We start from the raw sequence: 18846 nt of genomic DNA on the forward strand, positions 1-18846 counted from the left end.
ATCACTTTTACTGGGCATCCAGAATACAAACTGCTATATTTCAATAAATAAACTGGATGCTATTAAGTTATTTGAAGGAGAGCTTTAAAATGTAGTTTTGCACTAAAGCTACACTAGCAACACTGTTGCTATAAACACTTAGGTATTTCAAATACTAAACAGCACCAAGTTAAGTTTGAGGCATTATGAGAACACTCCATTGGATGCTTCTGTTTCAGATATTTCAAAGGAAGCAACTGTATTTCAAAAATCTGAAACAAAGCTGAAAGAACAGGAGGATGGAGATGAAATCTACTTTCACCTTTCAGATAAAAAGGGAAACCTTCCTAAGCCTGACTGCATTCGCTACAAAAGTCTACAAGTGGAGCAAATTTGGATTCAAACACTTACAATAACGTAAATATATACAGATGCACATGTTCTTACCTACTTGAATTATTCTGCTGCTTTCTGTGAAGCCCTTTAAGCAAATGCCTTATATAAAAAGGGATCAAGATGAGAAACTCATATCCCTAATAGAATTTCAGCACTTTTAGATATTTCCAAGCACTTATATGGCTAGTCCAAGGAGCAGGAGACAATAAATGAGGCCTGTATTTTTTAATACCTTTTTAAGGCCTATTAGTCTTAATTTAAAATTTTGCTTTCTCAATCCTCGCTTCTTAAAATCTATTTATCGCTTTTACAATCAAGAGAGACCTGGAGGCGGGGAGGGAAGGAGAGGTAAAATATCCCAGCAACTCACAACACCAACAGCAAATGCACTGCAAAGCAGCACAAGAAGCTACAGTGAGTACATCTCCCCCTTTTCGTGAATTTTAATGAACAGTATTTCAGGATTAGGCTTCTAGGCATGCAGAAACATCCTCACCACGTACCAAAATGCGCAGTGTCAGAGACAGTAGGACCACGAGGGCGCGCAGGCAGCAGCTCCGCCAGCTACGGCTTTCGCCTCAAATCCCAGCGCCGGAATCCTTCGGGAACCCCCTGCCCGCCCCCAGTGCCGCAAGTACGGCGGGCACCGTGCGCGGGTCACCCCCGACCCCCCGGGGGGACCAGAAGGGCGAGGGCCGCGTTGCCGCCCCGCAGCGCTGGGGGCTGGGCGCTGGCGGCGGCGCAGCGTGGGCAACCCGGGAGAACAGCGGATACCGGCAGAGCCGGGCTTTGAAAAGGGGGGAGGGCGGGGGGGGCCGGGGGAAATTTAAAATACTCCCCCAACGGCCAAACCCAACTCGGCCTATGGCTCCGGACTCGCAACAGGTGCCCAGCGATCGCCGGCGGAAGGCGGCCCCGCGGCCCACAAGCCGCCTTGGCGGTTCAAACGCCGCGCCATGGCCGCCCGCTCCGGCGAGGGCTCGGCCCCCGCGCTGCGGCGGCTCCCTGGGCAGGGCAGGGCACAGCAGGCCCGGCCGCCGCAGCGCCGGCCCTGCGGCCGCGCAGGCCGCGCTCCCCCCGCCCGCCCGCGGCCGCCCCCGGCCCCCGCCCGCGCGGCCCCGCAAACCTCGGCCAAGGATACTTGTTGCACGGCTCTCTGCGTGGTGGTGTCCGGGGACTGGGACTCCTTGAGCAGCTGCAGGATCTGCTGGAGACCCTGCTCGTCGGGCTTCCACTCGTACTCCATCTTGGCTGTCTGGAAAACAGCAGACAACAGGCGGCCGCGGTTGGCGGCGCGGCAGGGCCCGGGCGGAGGCGGGCGCAGAGGAAGGAAGGCCGGGCCAGGAAGGGGGCGCGGCGATGCCCGGGCCGCTTCGGCTCTCACCCCCCAAGCGCCCCAACAGCCGCCAGCCAGCCGGCTGCACGACACCGACCTGCTCCCGCTGTCTCCACGCCGAGCAGTGACTGAGTCACGGCGAATTTGTGATCCGGCCCGAAGAGCCGCCTCGCGTCCTGCTGGGTCCTAGCGCCGGGCACGCCTCCGCCCGCCCGGGCCGCCCCGGGGCCGCCGGCACCACCGTCCGCCTTTCCCCGGTGCGTCCCACACTGCCAGGAGCCTGCGGGCGACAGAACGCGAGCCCCTCAATCCTGGCCGGTGGGAAACGGGGCGCCCACGCCGCCCACCCGAGAACAGACAAAAACCTCCAGCAGACGCGACAGGCGGGGGGCGAAGCGGCGCTCCGGGCCCGGCGTAGCCTGGCCCCCTGGGACAGCGCCCGGCAGCGAGCGCGGAGGGTCCCGCCCACCCTCGGAGGAGAAGCGCTGGCGCGAAGGCAGACCCAGGAGTCAGTAACGTAGTACCTGCGTTGCTGCCTGATGCACTTCTACGTCATTTGGTTGAGTGCTGAGCAGATCTCAGAAGTTCCCAATTTCACTTGTAAGGAGGGAACAGGTCCAACTACGGGGGGGGGGGGGGGGTTGGGGCTGGGGTGTGCAAACTCAAACTACTTTGAATACCCACTCTATCTTATCCTTAGCCCCAAAATATATCAGGGGAGATCTCTGGTCAAAATTAGCAATTTAGATAGATAGATACATACATACATACATACATACACACATATATATGTAATATGTATGCACCACATACATTGTATGTATATAGCTATTTTAATGTATCATACATATACTAATAGGAAAACTAAGAACACATGCTGCTTAATTAGTGTCCAGAGGCATTACAGTCAGGGAACAATAGTGATTCCTAAGGGTGCATCCCAGATAATTTGCAAAGTGGCTCTTTGTCTCATCTCCCCAACACTGACAGTCACCTGACCAGTCTAAGGTGCTAAGAAGTGTCCTGAGCCAACTTTCCTTCTATTACTGTGAGATGCTATTCTTGAAGAAGGAGACAAAACCAGACTCCAACAAAACAGCAAAAGGAACCATCATAGGCAACAAGACAGTAGTGTATATATACGTATGTATATGCATGTATGTATATGTACTTATACAGTGAAAGAGGGTATTTGATGAATGAGGAAAGTACGCGCACTGGAAAAGGAAGTAAAGTATACAGAGAAGTATGCTGCACAGTATACAAGATAAAACCAATGGAGAGAACAAAAACGGCTTATGAAAAAAACCCCAAGAAATAGGCTACATTTCTTAACCTCTTCTATGTAAGCAACTGCTGTAGTTACCACAGGATTTTTTCAGACACAAACTACAAAAGCAGCACAGCTCTTGAGAGTTTACAGTACTTAAACAAGATGGAATCAGCAAGGTAGCTACATAAAGGCATGCCACCAGTTACCAGGAAAGAATGGGCACAAGATTTACATGAGATTTTTGTGACCACGGTAAATTTCCACTAGTTTTCCTCTAGCATTGGAACATGTCAAAACAAAGGATGTGGACCCATACCATTAACATTGATGTTCATGGCTCATACCATATAGGCAGGAGACATCTTCATAGGGATGCTTGCATAGCGGGATCAGATGAAAGCTGAAGTCCAACAAATCAAGGCAGAGATAATTTAGGCCTCATTTCCCTAACTGCTGCCTTACCAGGAAGGTTGTTGAAACTTGCTTTTATTTGAGACTGTCAAGTTTGTTTGAACTTGGTTAGAGCTTCAGAAGTTACTACTCAGAAATTGGTGCAAGGACTACATTTGTCTAATATTATCAGGAAACCAGTTCTGTTAAACAAAAACAACATTAAATATGGGAAACAGGGGAAGAGACCAGAAAGGAAAATTGAGAGACAGAACAGGAAAAAGCAGAAAGAGAAGCAGGCCATGGATCCATAACTAAGAAAAATGTAAGTTTCCTTTCCAAGAATGTAACCAAAATTAAATCCTACTAACAATTTCCATTTTCTGCAGTGGAAAGGAGAGAAAAAGGACTACAAATCCAAGTATGAATGGGAGCTTCTACAATTAGTAGAGACATGTAAGTACTTTAGACTATCATCCTCCAAGATAGGTTCCTCCTCAGGTTACATATAGGTACCGTATAAAGAAACCAAAGGAGTACACCTCATCTTGCAGAATACCTTCTTATCTTGATAATTTCTCCTAAGTTATTCTTACCTATCTCTAGCCCTTTAAATTATATAAGGATAAGGTAAAATAATTTGACTGAGACAAGAAAAAAATGCAGATTGAAAGGACTACAGGAAAAAAAATTAAAACCCCATTTATTTCTGTATGCTTTGCCTCTTTGTTTTCTACTATCTGTTTTCCTCAAGCAAGAATCTTGTGTAGAAAAGAATTCAGAATCTATGTTAAACAAAACACCAGCATGAAAGCTACCATTCAAAACATAGCCTGGTTCATCCCACTCAACAAGCAGAATGCACCAGAACTAAATTTGAAACACTTATCTGTATATGTAAGGATGACAAAAGTTCTCTGAAAGCAGGAGCCTTGCACAAATGCTGATGCTAATATTTGATTTCTCTATTATCCAGCTTTCAGATGTCATGCACTAGCCAGAATCCAGCCTTTAGAAAAATTTTCCCAGTCTTTAGTTTTACCCTATTGGTAATACTGCATTTCTGATGGGTTTGGGTTCATTTTTCTTTTTTTCTGAGAATTCTAATAGCTACCATCTTGTCATAAAATTTCAGGCCCTGATGCATGTAATATTGGTTTTTAATAATGGTAATCAAACATTTGATCCATTGCTAAATCCAGGCTTCTGAGTTTCCATGCAGTGGAAACCACTTACAGTGTCTCCCTGTATAGAAGGCTCAAACTACCGTGGTATTACTCTGCTCTCCATTGCTGGCAAAATCCTTGCAAGAATACTCTTGAACAGACTAATACCCGCTATAGCAGAAGGAATCCTACCTGAAAGCCAGTGTGGTTTCAGAGCCAACAGGAGTACTACAGACATGGTATTTGTTCTCAGACAACTGCAGGAGAAGTGTAGAGAACAGAACAAAGGTCTCTATGTAACCTTTGCTGACCTCACCAAGGCTTTCGATACGGTGAGCAGAAAAGGTCTGTGGCAGATTTTGGAACGCTTAGGTTGTCCCCCCAAGTTCCTTAAAATGATCATCTCACTCCATGAGGATCAGCACGGCCAAGTCAGATATGGCAATGCACTTTCTGAGCCCCTTCTAATAACTAATGGTGTGAAACAAGGCTGCATTCTTGCACCAACCCTATTCACAATCTTCTTCAGCATGATGCTCCAAAGGGCCACGGCAGACCTCGATGACCAGGACGGTATCTACATTCGATACCGTACTGATGGAAGCCTTTGCAACCTAAGGCGACTGAAGGCCCACACCAAGACCTTAAACCATCTTGTCCAGGAGCTGCTTTATGCTGATGACGCCGCCCTTGTCGCTCACACAGAAGCAGCTCTGCAGCGTTAAACATCCTGCTTTGAAGACACTGCTGAGCTCTTTGGGCTGGAAACCAGCTTAAAGAAGACAGAAGTTCTCCATCAACCAGCACCTCAGGAAGTCTTCCTTCATCCTCATATCACCATTGGCCAATCAGAGCTCAAATCAGTCCAGCAGTTTAATTACCTAGGTAGCTTCATCTCCTTGGATGGTAAGATTGACGGAGAGATAGACAACAGGTTAGCAAAGGCATAGAGTGCTTTTGGAAAGCTTCATAAAAGAGTTTGGTGAAATAAACACTTGAAGAAAAAAAAGTACAAAGATCAGTGTTTACAGAGCCATAGTGCTGTCTACTCTCTCATACGGATCTGAATCCTGGGTCATCTACCGCCACCACCTGTGACTCCTAGAACGCTTCCATCAACGCTGTCTCCACACAATCCTAAACATCCACTGGTCAGATTATGTGACCAATACATCTGTTCTAGAACAAGCAGCAGTCACAAGCATTGAGGCCATGTTACTGAGAACACAGCTGCGCTGGGCAGGGCACGTCTCCAGGATGAAGGACCACCACCTCCTTAAGATCTTGCTTTATGGTGAACTTGCCACCGGCTGCCACAAGAGAGGAGCCCCAAAGAGAAGATACGAGGACTCCCTGAAACAACATCTCAGCCTTGGCCATATTGATCACCATAACTGGTCTACTCTGGCCTCCAGTCGGGACGTCTGGAGACACACCATCTATAATGCTGCTGATGCCTTTGAGGAAGCACACAGGATCACCCTTGAGGGGAAAAGACAACACAGAAAGAATCATGTCTTGCCGAATATACCACCTAAGGAGTCTTTCTGCTGTGCCTTTTGCAACCGGACATGTCTATCTCGTATTGGCCTTTTCAGCCACCAACGCGCTTGTAACAAACGTGGGTAGAGCCCTTCCCAAATCTTTGTTCGTGAAGCCCAGCCATGATGTATAGAAGGTTTGTATGCACAGAGGAAATAATTCCATAGCTTTGTGTGTAAACTCTTTTATGTTGGGCTAAGAGTGATGTAGATTAAGTTAAGCAGAAAAAAAGCTCTCGTAATACAGAATACATGTCTTTGTGAAGGAGCTCATGCAGAACAGCTACTGCTATACTATTTTGCAGTGCCTTCCATCTGGAGACATGCACTAAGCTTTCACTTAAAAAAACACTGGTGGTAGTCCTCACATCTAGCATATCAAAGGAGAATCCATTCTAAAACATTTGGTGCAGTCTTTCTGAGTTCAGCCATAGGATACAAGATTAATATTTATTACAAGAAGATTTATTTGAATAGTCTTAGGAAGGAGAGAGTTTGACCCTGTGAAGCACCAGAGAGGTTATCAAGGAGACTGATAGAAAAACAGCTTGAAAGGCTTTTTGTCCATGACTGCAACATCTATGAAATTAGTTTTCTACTTTTCCAGAGCTATAGTTATTTCATTTCCACAGCTAGAGACAACAAGTGGAAAAATATCATGTTGCTAATGATTTGTCCCACTGTAATCACACATGCTGGATACTAAAATGGCAGTACGTGCTGGGAGCCATAAAACAATCTAAAACTGAATGGAGGGCTGTTTGAGAAAACCATCACCTCCTGAATTTGTGACAGAAAATATCAGATCTATGAGCTGAAATCCAAAGCAAAATCTCTTCTCATCTTCCCCCCCCCCCCTTGACCACCCCCTCCAGGACACAAGCTTCTTTATCCAATTCTAGAGTACTTTACTTGCTCTCCTACGTGACACATAGGAACCTCTCTAATTGCCTAACACAAGAGGTATTTTGAAGATATGGAAAATAAAGAATAACTATGAACTGGGAGGTGAAAATGGAATGTCCTGCCCTGAATATCAAGCTTCATTCATTACTGTTACAACCTATTACAACTCCCCTCTATTCAAAGGGAGTAAGTGGGTATACAAAGGGAGGAGTCATTCTTGAGAGTCCAGAGTCTTATTGTAATCTATTGTCAAATTTCATGTCTGAAATTCAGCATGTGCTTGTTGCCAGCTTGAAATTCTTTCAAGCATGATTAGTGTCAAGTGCATATGAACACTATTCAACTCCCTACTTAAGTATATAGTAATATTTCTTTCTCTTAACTGTAGGAGGCAAAGCAACTGGTGTCTGCAGGACAATTTTGGTTGAACTTAAGTTTTTCTAACTGATGATTCAGGCTTCCCCAAGATGCAGATAAAAATCAAAATGATACACAGCCTTTGAACCTGTTCCTCATGATACATCAGAACTCAGTCTTTTGAAAATACCTGAGAAAAGTAGCAGATGTAACTTAAAAATGAAGTTATGGATGAAAAAAGCCACATTCATGGATGAGTATGATATAAGACTGTGAGAAAAGAGATAGTCCCTGAAATTCTAACATTTACTTTTTTTCAGTTATTCATTCGTCCTAGTCAACTAAAAGAGATTAGTAAAAATAAAGAAACTACCAGATGCGAGATTCCTATCTTGACTTTCTGCATGCTTGAGAAAGTGATCATAGCCCCTGCAAATCTGGGAAGAAAAGTCATACAATGACCCACCATCCATGGTGGGTGCCTGTTCCTCTAACAATGGCTCAGCCATGACTGACCTTTGTGTGAGGCCTGGTGCCATAAGCATGCAATAAACTTCTCTCGCTCTTCTTTTTCAATAACGTTCAGCGAGAAAGTCTTCTCCTGAAATAAGGAAGAAGCTCACCACAGCAAACACAAAGGAGAGTATACTTCATCATGGGACAGTGGCAAATTTGGGGAAGTGCATGGCCCTGAAAATAATGCATTCCTTCTTTAAAATTAAATTATTCACGATTATTAAAAACTTAATCTAAGTAAGCAGCAATGTGTTTTTAGGCTAACTTCGAAAAAATCTGTATCGTTATGAACCAAAATACATCACAGTTCTCCAACTGTTGTCAATATGTAGTCACTTATAAAACAATCAATTTTAGTGCAAAATATGTATAGAGCACTTAGGTATCCCCATGAAACAGTTCACTGGTTTAAATGCTTTTTTGTACAACACCATCTTAATAATCATAAATAATAATGCAGAAACATATTTGGTATACTTTACACTAAAGTGTAAAAATTAGGATCTCATTAAATAAGAAACAGGTACTGAGGCCCTTTTGCCAGTAGAAAGAAGTGACAAATACAAGTCAAATGGTGTATTTATTTGTAAGTATTTTTGATGCATAAATGAGATGAAAATTATCTATTGTGGAAAAGAAAAGCTAAATTAAAACAAAATACACAAAATTAAACTTGTTTGCCTTCCAATTTAAATTATTAGTTATGTTATATTGTTTAAATCAGACCACTGTCTTTTCACAGTATGAACCAGCACCAGCTGTAAAGAAATGAGTACAAAAAACATCTCAAAAAACTGATCAGTCTCCTCTGGAAAATTCATCAGGCATTACTAGGAATTCAGTATAGCGTTCAAGGCAAAAATCATATTGGGAGCCTTAAGAACTGATTAATCAGGATTAGGTTTTATTTTTACTTCTTAGCAAAATACCTTGCATCCAAGGATACACAGAATTTAGAACCACACACTCACCTACTTTCCTCTGTCTTTTTCTAAACACTCAATGCGTTTTAAAACATTCACACACAGATCATGCACTAAGACATGCTACTGTCAGTGACACTGCCACTGTCAGATCTGTCATCGGTGCCAACACGGGTCCTTTGGTCATACTTGCGATACTGACAGCAATAGTGCAGGCTAAATCATCATTACTGGTCATCGTAACAGAAGGCGAGTATATTGTTCCCTGCATAGCTGATGAACTTCCCTACTGCGGTAAGTGGCTTATCTGAGGTCCTTAAGATGGTGTTGCCTCAAGGAAATGAACACTATTTGAGTTTCTGTTAGTCCCTGCATGACTCCAGCGAGCTGGTATCTGTCCTGCATAGGGATTAATGGGTGGAGTCATATATGAATTGGCAGAGACACAAATGGAAGACAACTTATAAAGCTTCAGAAAGAAACTGGAATTCAACCTTATACAGTGAGCCTGAGTACAAGATGTTCTCTAATGTCAGATAAATACTCTGAAATTACATCCTCATGGAAAAGAGTGACAAAATTATTACTGCTCTGGGATGGAGTTCCATCCAAAAGAGAAAGCTGTGCACATGATCATCAGTAAGGGCAGTCAACTGCTCCAATCATACACAAACTTAAAAGGAAGACACTTAAATAAGGAATAACACATAAACATAAAAGGAATAATACCCCAACTAACCTAATCAAAGAAGCAAAATTCTTAACGTAACAGATCTTATTGACATCGCTAAAGAATGACTGCGCATTCCTTATTCTTCAAGCTCAGCCATGACAGACCTTTGTGTGAGGCCTGGTGCCATAAGCATGCAATAAACTTCTCTTGCTCTTCTTTTTCAATGCTCTTGGATATGACATAGGAAGATGAGATTTTAGAGAAGTCTCAGACTGTCAATTAAACAGGATATTAAAGCTGCTATAGCTTGAAGCCAACAGATATCACAGAAGAAAGCCTAAAGCATTCTTCTATGCAGTTGTTCATGGCCCTTTCCAGCAATGGGTGTTAAGAGATCACTGAGTAATTACAGGTAGCCAGGTGGACTTACACACTGTCTGGTTAAAAAAACGCTAAAACACAGCAAGTAATTAAAAAAGAAATGTATAACAGTTTAATTCTTACTGTATTCTCTCATTTCTACCCTTGTTTTTTGAAAAAGCAGTCTCACAACTGTATTTGTAAGACCAGCTGTGAAGCAGTATTGAACCAGTGTAAAGGAAATTGCAAGCAAGTCTCAATGTAGGCAATGCACCTTGCCTAAAGCTTCTGTTACTGTTTCTACACAGACAGAGATTGTTGTTGCACAGATCAATGATCATGTAAAATTCCTTAGGCAGTTAATGCAGCCTTAACCAACTTGCTCCCAGTCCCTTTAGCAATTCTTTTACCTCTTTCTGGTTCAAATGAAGCATTTCATGCCAAAAGAAGAAACACTAGAAACAAAAAATTAAATTAAATGTACAATATATTCAGGTTAGAAAAGCGAAACAGACCTAAAGAATCTGAACGTATAAGAATATAATTAGATGAAGCATTTAACTGTCATTCTTAGTTGAGTTTTCAGTATTTTCATCATTTAAATACTTATATGTTGGTTGTGAAGGATATCAGAATGGTATTTGAATCAGAGATAGCTGCCGTGATTAGTTCCTCAGTCTAAATAGATACCTATGTAAATTAATTCCTTTAAAATGCTACTAAGAAATCAACCAATACAAAACAAAAATTACAGGGTTTTTAAAGGTTTGGTTTTGGTTTTTCCTTGCCCAAAGGTAAAGGAAATTTATTTAGTGGAGGAACTATAATTTAAAATAATTCAATTTACCTTAAATGCACAAGTCACTTAATAATTTTAAGGCCACTTAAATATATTTTCAATAAAAACCTGTTGCAAATCGCTTCACCAGCTCAACTAAATAAATTTGCTGCCATTCTACATATCATCTTTGTCTTATAATAATGTAACCACTACATGAAACATAAAGCTATGAAGAGCTGAAACCACAGTCACAGGCTAAACTGTCTATAGCCAAGAAAATAAACTAATGTCTCCATCCTATAAAACAGTTTTACACATTATCATGATGCTGAACATGAGCTTTTTTTCCTGCTACTTATTTTATGATCTTCACCTTGAGGCTCAGTTTATTGACCTGCAGCATGCTTTCTCATATGATGTCCTTTAAAACATATAAATGCAAAAGGCATTCCAAGATACTTTCTGCCCTTTCTCACATTTTATGTGGAAATTCTCCTTCGGTGACATGTTCACAGACATCTTAAGTCTCTCTCATAATTCTCATTCTCCTGGCATTCGCCTATTGAAAAGGTTTATCTTCTGTACTGTAATTCAGTGGTAAAACATATGCAGAAAAGACTGTTTTGTTATATGCCTAAAATGTTAAAGCCTTAATTCATATGTGGAGCTCCCGGGCACTAACGTAACTAAAAATTAACTATAAAATGTTATATTAAATTGAAAAAAAAAAAAGCTATTTTCTGCATGACATAGCAGCCAATTTTTTAAACTCCTTTCAAATTATCTTCAATAACAGAATTCACTGTTTGACAATGGCTTGAAAAAGGTATCTCATGTACAATTAAAAACACTTGCGTAAAACTTGGTCATACCATCAGAGCACAAGACTAATACTGTTAAAGCTGCTCAGGATGAATAAGATCAATATCGATTTTAAATATTTTTTTCAGGAATTCAAAATTGAAGTTAAAAGTCTAACTGAGGAAAGCAGAGTTCAGCCCCAAACACTTTTATACCTAAATTAGCATAAACTTAAAGGACAGTTGTATAATAAACAGTTTTCTCTAATATACACTCAATGAAAATGTGAACAGGACAGCTGAACTTCACTTAAGTAAAAATTTGTTTGCTTTCATTCAGATCTCCCCAGAGCAAGGCTGAAGTAATGAATCTACACAATACTGTGAAAATGGAGTCACGAATTTTATTATCTTACATTGATATCATCTTCTGGAGGACCCAAGGATTAAATTTCTATGAAAATATTACACTATATGTAACCCCTCTGAACTTGAGGTTTCTCTTGTAAGCTCCACAGAAGACACTAGAAGGGATGTTGCAGACCTTAAAAGCATGTACTTACTACTGCACCTTTTCTAGAATTCCTTCTGACAGACGTAATGTTTTATCACAGACATCAATTCCTCCTTTACTGGATACCTTTTTACAGTAATGTCTCTCCTCCCTATTTACCACTTTATCACCAGAGCTCTGCTACTACCTGTGATAAAACAAGAGCATGAAGAAAACTGGAAGAAAAATAAAAATGTTATTTTCTTTAATTGTTCTCCCTACCTGTAGAATTTTACATGAAAAACCAAATATATCAAAGTAACATATTTTATTTGTGAAAAAAGCAAGTCAGATTACCAATAATTCACAGGTCAACATTTAAAATTTCTATCATAGTATAAGTTCAACTTGTATGACCTCAGACAATTTAGGATATTTATTTGTTTTTATGGGTATCCTCTTTCTCCTAAGCTTCAAGAAGTAAGTGCGGTAAAGAATTTGTCCTTTAATTGTCCATTTAAATCTGCATTTTTCTGAATCAGAAACATCCTGAAATATTTATTCAAAGCAAGATCTCCAATGAGATCATCAAAAGGTAGCCTCTGCTGTCTTATTTAACCTTTCTGTTTTCTTTTTTAAAGAGAAAATCCCACCACAGCAGAGCTAAGGTTATCAAAGCCTCACCATAATCCATTAGCCCTGTTACCTAGCATAAACGAAACAATGCAAGGACAGTAACCTCCATGTCTGCTGATTCTCAATCTCATGTACTGATACAAAAATCCATATCATTAACCAGGAAAATATTAACACGTGCAGCTTCATATACTCTATTTATTTTTTCTTTTTTAAAAGCCCCCATATCTCATCTTTAAAATATTGTATAACAATTAATTTAAAAAAACCAAACAACGAGAGCTGAACTCTGTGGTGGCAAGGTTTATCTTTCTCATAGTATTCCTTATCAGTATCAACTTCTCCACCCCCCAGAAGAGTGCAAATGGAAGCAGCAAACAAAACAAAATATATCTTGAAGTGCATGCTGCAAATGAAGGAAGCTGTGAATATTGTCAATTGTGTTTTATTTAATTTTTGTTTGCTATTTTGATTCTATGTAATCACTGAGAAATTAAGACAATCACTAGAATGGACAGTGCCTAAGCTAAAATATGCTTCCTTGCTAAACTGAAAGACATATTATCATCACAGTTTGTAAAATATATTACAAGTACTCATTGGCTCAGGAACAAATAGAGGTCTCTCCTGGGAGAACAGGGGTTTCCCCAGAAGCAAAAAATTGTGTGAAATTACTGCCTTACCCAGTTTTTAGTGGAGAAACACAGGGCGACTATTGAAAGTCTCCTACAGAGACATGGAAGATTTTGGAATCAAAGTGTCTGAAGTAATTTGTTAATTTGACCAAACGACCAACCAGATTTTAACCAGGTTGAAAGATTTTAAGAAAAGCAGATACCTGAAGATGTGATATACACACACACACACACATATTTGCATTAGTGCATACATGTGTGTGTTAGAGAGAATCATGAAACAACATTAAGTTTTTTTTAACCAAGCACTTCCCCTTACCAGTTGGCCTACTTTCATTCCTTTTCCAAGGGGCTCCAAAAGCATCCCTGCTTCAGACTCCAGTGTTTTCAGCTAGCGATGACTGGTTTCTCACACAGAAGAATCATTGAGTCTTGTGTTACTGTTAATGCAATTGATTCCCGTTTGCTCCATTCAAAGCTCATCTTGTTTGTTTTTAACTACTTCTTATGGGCCAGATTCAACAACTGAAGCTTCCACCTCTTATGCCAACTCCATTTATTTACATTACACCTAATGGACTGTAGTCACTCCTGATTTCTAGACACAGAGCTCAGGGCAGAGCTTGCCTGCACAAGAAAGAATAACTTATTTTAATTTAAGGTTGTCTTTCTTTTTCCTGAGGAATTGACTCAAGCAAAACTGATGTAAAACAGACAAACATCTCTTTGGACTTCAGCATTGATTTAGCTTATCTGGTATAAAAAGCAGATCTGTGCTTTTTAGTCTCTGATGAAAATTACTCTTTCCTTTACACACTTTTCTACTACTGACTTTCCTTCTTTATCCATAAAAGAAGTGTCCAAACTGTTGGACACTCATGTCCAAACATGACACTCATGTCTGCTGCCATGAAACATTCAAAACTTAACTGAGCCACAGCTTCTGGGTCTCACTGCTCTTATACAGCCAGCACAGCAATGACCCCCTGGCTTCCGTAAAACCTGTGAGAACAGTCAGGAGCTACTGCAGCCACTGCTCGCACTCAACAATAACGAACAGCTCTGCTGTCCCCACGCAGACCTGCACTTCTGTTCAGTACACTGGAAGAGCAGCAAGACATGGTGGGTAGGAAGAACAGGATCATGGAGATTCATGCACACAGGGGAAGCCAAGGCTCCACTCTGTTGTTGCGGGAAATTAAGGTTTATAATTTGGGTATGTGGAGGAGAAGGATGTGACTGACGTCTGATGTTAAGAGTAAGCTTCTATGGATGCATGAATAGATGAGGAAGGTTAAATGTGAGCATTCAACTGCAATCCAAGCTTGAAAGATGGGAACATGAAGCAGGGAAGTTGGAAGAGGAGCCATAGATGAAGGTCTTATTTGGCATGGTTACAAAAGCATGTGACCCTGGATACCAGAAGTGACTGATGATGATGATCATACACCCACTAACTAGGACTGGAAACTCCTGATCTGTGCTCTCTCACCATCATTTCTGCAAGTGTGTCTCTTTTTAGATCCTTATATAGTAACTGTTTTCTTGCATCTTTGTACCACCTACTATCTATTTTCTATTCTCAGCCAAAAAAATTTTGTCTTGCCTTTCCTTCTGCTTTTACATATAGCACTAATCCAATATTTAAATTAATGCACTCAATGGTAGGCTTATAATAAGCAGCCAATTTTGAATTATTAAGAGTATCTCACAATGATTTGTAGAAAATGCTCAACAAAATTAACATACTTAATAGGAGAATAATTTAAGAGTAACTTTCTGTTCTATACTCAAGGTTTAAAAACCAGAAGTTTTCTTTAAACAAGATTTTATTCGATTTTATGCCTTATTTGAAATTTGACTCACGCACACACATATACACAAACTCAAAATTTCAAATGCATTCAATACACAGAAAAAATAACAGATGATTGTTTTTAAATTGTTTAAATCTCACTCTGGAGTCTAGTTTGCTAAAGAAAACCCTCTAGAGGCTAAAAGTGACATTTGGAGGCTTATCCCATAATATGTCACTAAAAGATGCCATATCTAAAGGCATCCAAGTGTACACGCATAAATAAATTATTACATACACTGTTTTATGATGTCACATACATAAAACAAACAACACTGTGTCTACACAAGTATGTATCTATCAATGAGAGAGTAAAAAAATAAAATTTCAGTATGAATTGTATAATATAGCTATATTAATTATTTTTATATATTAATATATTTATATATGCAAAATACACATAATAAAAATATTGTATTGCATATATTAAATCTATCAATATATGTAGAAAATCTACCCAAACAATCCAAATCAATACTATAAAAGAGTGGAAAACAGTGAAATTGGTGATTGAAACATACTACTGCTATAGGTACTTAAATGTTCGTAGAATTTGGAATTAAATTAACTGGTAAAATTCATTTCTGTGATCAAAACTGATCTCAACTACAGTATCTTTGAGGCGTGAAAATAACGGAAAATCAGTTCTACCCTTTCAAAAACAAAGCAAAGAAAAAATCCTCCCCTTTTCATGTCACTGGCACAACTTGATAATAATGCATTGATCAGGGCACATAAAAGTTCACAAACCTGTCGTACAAATTTTTTTATGACCTAAACAACAACACTGGGTCTACAAAAGACTTCTATTAATAAGATATTTCAAAGATAAAATGTCAGTCTTTATTTCAGTCTCAATCTTCAACTGGACAGATACTGAGTATCAGCTTTGATGAAGGAGGATTATACTTGGCCTTCTGCCACACTCCTTTGTAGCTATAGCATCTTGGTGTCCCTGAAGTAGGAACAGGATATATTCTATTCCAGCTCTGCCAGTCTGCTGGACAGTTCAGTGCATACATATAACCTGATTAAAAGGTAGCTCCATCCCTGGGGTTGCCACCATGAGCCCAAAATTAAGCACACACACACCAGTTCTATTGAATATCCACATACAAGGACTCCTGAAGTGGATTCTAAATAAATACACCAGAAAAGTGTGTCAGATAATCCAGTAAAAGCCTACATTCATAAAGCCATTATTCTCTGGTTTTCAACTCCCTGTCACAAGGCATGCTTAGCTAAATTTAGCAGCTATGCTTACACCTGTATCAATTTCTGAGGTCAATGAAACGTGTCACAGACTGTATCCAACAGTAATCATGATCCTCAGTCAACATTAATTCTAACCATGCTTTCTTCCATTAAGACAGTCAATAAACTGCTTTTTTAACCCTGTTTTTGCAGCATCATAATTATTCTTTAGTATTATACAGTTTTGAGTACAAACCAGCTAGATTTTGAAGAAATGCATTCTAAAGTAATTCTGATCATCCAGAAACTAGTCTTCCCAATATCACAGGCACCCTTCCTCCATCCTCCCACATATAACTCAAAAATAACTACAGTTCACACACCAGATGTAGAATGAGGACTTATGGGCTCAGTTTCCAATTCTATCAAAGGCTCCTTTTAAGATCTTGTGCATGTGATTATTTTTTCTGTTTAATTACCCGTGTGTAGAAGGAACGCAAGTCAACTTTTTGTTCCTTGTGTGTTGTAAGGATTTACCCACACCTGTGAAGTATACAAATGCCATATTAAGGGCTACTTAAACACACAAGAGGACAAGCAAACAGGCTAAGAAGCTGTGGTGTCCTGAAGACATTGCAGAACAATTCTCACAATAGGAAGACTTTTCAGGCAGAAGACTTGAGCAGAAAGTCAACTGAGAGCAATTACTACCTTCACAGCAAGGACTAATCAAGCCGTTTATACCAACCCAAAAAGCACTCTTGTCCTCTGTACAGTCACTGCACAAAAGACTCACAAGTTTCACTATTTTCACTGAGTACCTAAATTAACAACCTTCCCAGGTAAACAAAAGTACAAGATAAACACGAGATTTCTCGTCTCTCTAATATCTCCTTGCGGAACACAAATTTAAAACCCCACCTAGCCAAATCCGTACAGCAGAGACCCGACGCAGCGCAGAAACCACGGCAGGGAATATGGTCCCTTTCCTATACCCCGAGGCGACTTTCACTTTCCGGCTCGCTGCAGTGCTGCGGAGCCGGCGCCAGCCGTGCCACCGGGAGGAGCCGGGGGGACTGGGGAGGGGATGGTAGGGGGTGTGCCCGGGCCTCAGGCCGCGGGCCCTCAGGTTCCAGGCCCCGCCTGTGCCGTCCCACCCGCCCACGCACCATCCATCCATCCATCCATCCATTCATGCATGCATCCATCACCGGTGGGAGCGGAAGCGGCAGCCCACGGCCAGGCCCCTACGGCTTCCCGCACAGCGGCGGCGCGGAGGCCTCTGACACCGGCCGGGGAACCCGGCGACGGCTACCAGGGATCGGACGTGGCAGCCCGCCCCTTGCAGCCCGTACACCTACCCACACCATCCCAGAGCCCGGCGGCAGGGGATTGGCGAGGGAGCGGCCCGACCTCTCCCTCCGCAGCCCCGCGCGGCGCCGCTCCGGCCCCCGAAATGGCTGAACAAAGGGAGCCTCGCGCGGCCGCCGCCGCCCCTCGATTGGCCGCAGGGCGGGGCCGGGGGCGGGGGCGCCGCTGCCCCCGGTCACCCCGGCAACGGCGGGCGGGATGGAGGCGGGGGTGAAATGGCCGTCCGGCCACGGCACCGGGCGCCGCCCGAGCCCCCCAGCAGAAATGGGCTCCTCACAGGAATCACAGAATATGGTGAGTTGAAAGGGAACCACAAAGGTCATCGAATCCAACCCTTATCCCAGCACAGAGAGTCACACTGTGTGCCTGAGAGTACCATCCAAATGATTCTTGAACTCCATCAGGCTTGGTGCTGTGAACCACTACCCTGGGGAGCCTGTTCCTGCATCCAACCACCCTCTGGGTAAAAAATATTTTTTCTGATATCTAGCCTAAACCTCCCCTGACACAACTTCAGGCCATTCCCTCAGGTCCTGTCACTGGTCACCACAGAGAAGAGATCAGTGCCTGCCCCTCCTCTTCCCCTCATGAGGAAGTTGTAGACTGCAGTGAGGTCTCCCCGCAGTCTCCTCTTCTCCAGGCTGAACAGACCAAGTGAACTCAGCTGCTCCTCATACAGCTTCCTCTAAAGGCCCTTCACCATCTTCTCTGCCTTCCTTTGGATACTCTCTAAGAGCGTATATAACTTATATTGTGGTGCCCAAAACTGCACACAATATTCAAGGTGAGGCCGCCCCAGTGCAGAGCAGAGCAGGACAATCCCCTCCCTCGACTGACTGGTGATGCTTTGCTTGATGCCCCCCAGGACACGGTTGGCCCTCCTGGCTGCCAGGGCACTGCTGACTCAGATTCAACTTACCATTGACCAGGACTCTCAGGTCCCTTTCCCAGACACTGCTTTCCAGCATCTCATTCCCCAGTCTGTCTGTACATCCAGGGTTGCCCCATCCCAGGTGCAGAATCCAGCACCTTTGCTTGTTGAACTTCATATGGTTGGTGATTGTCCAGTCCTCTGATTTATTGAGGTCTCTCTGCAGGGCCTCCCTGCCTTCAAGGGAGTCAGCAGCTCCTCCCAGTTTTGTGTCATCTGCAAACTTGCTTAGTATCCCTTCCAGTCCTCTGTCCAAGTCATTTATGAAGATGTTGAAGAGCACAGGGCCCAAGGTGGAGCCCTGTGGAACCCCACTAGTGACAGGTTGCCAGTC

General features: G+C 42.1%; 1 protein-coding gene across 3 annotated transcripts in view; it reads right to left on the reverse strand.

Moving 5' to 3' along the window:
- The window catches only part of TNPO1 (transportin 1), a 67922-nt gene extending 50237 nt beyond the window's left edge, over window positions 1–17685 (reverse strand). Inside the window, exons 1-3 of one of the 3 annotated variants that reach the window (XM_032674803.1) lie at window positions 17572–17673; window positions 1809–1991; window positions 1517–1630 (exon numbers count right to left, since the gene is read on the reverse strand). In XM_032674803.1, the coding sequence (XP_032530694.1) occupies window positions 1517–1621 (105 nt within the window). In that variant the 5' untranslated portion in view covers window positions 1622–1630; window positions 1809–1991; window positions 17572–17673. Of the gene's footprint in view, window positions 1–1516; window positions 1631–1759; window positions 1992–17571 lie in introns of all 3 variants that reach the window. The other 2 variants (XM_032674804.1, XM_032674805.1) reach the window with 2 other exon arrangements.
- Window positions 17686–18846: the final 1161 nt, after the last annotated feature.

Source organism: Chiroxiphia lanceolata, chromosome Z (assembly GCF_009829145.1).
Source record: "Chiroxiphia lanceolata isolate bChiLan1 chromosome Z, bChiLan1.pri, whole genome shotgun sequence".
In the NCBI taxonomy this organism is placed as follows: domain Eukaryota; kingdom Metazoa; phylum Chordata; class Aves; order Passeriformes; family Pipridae; genus Chiroxiphia; species Chiroxiphia lanceolata.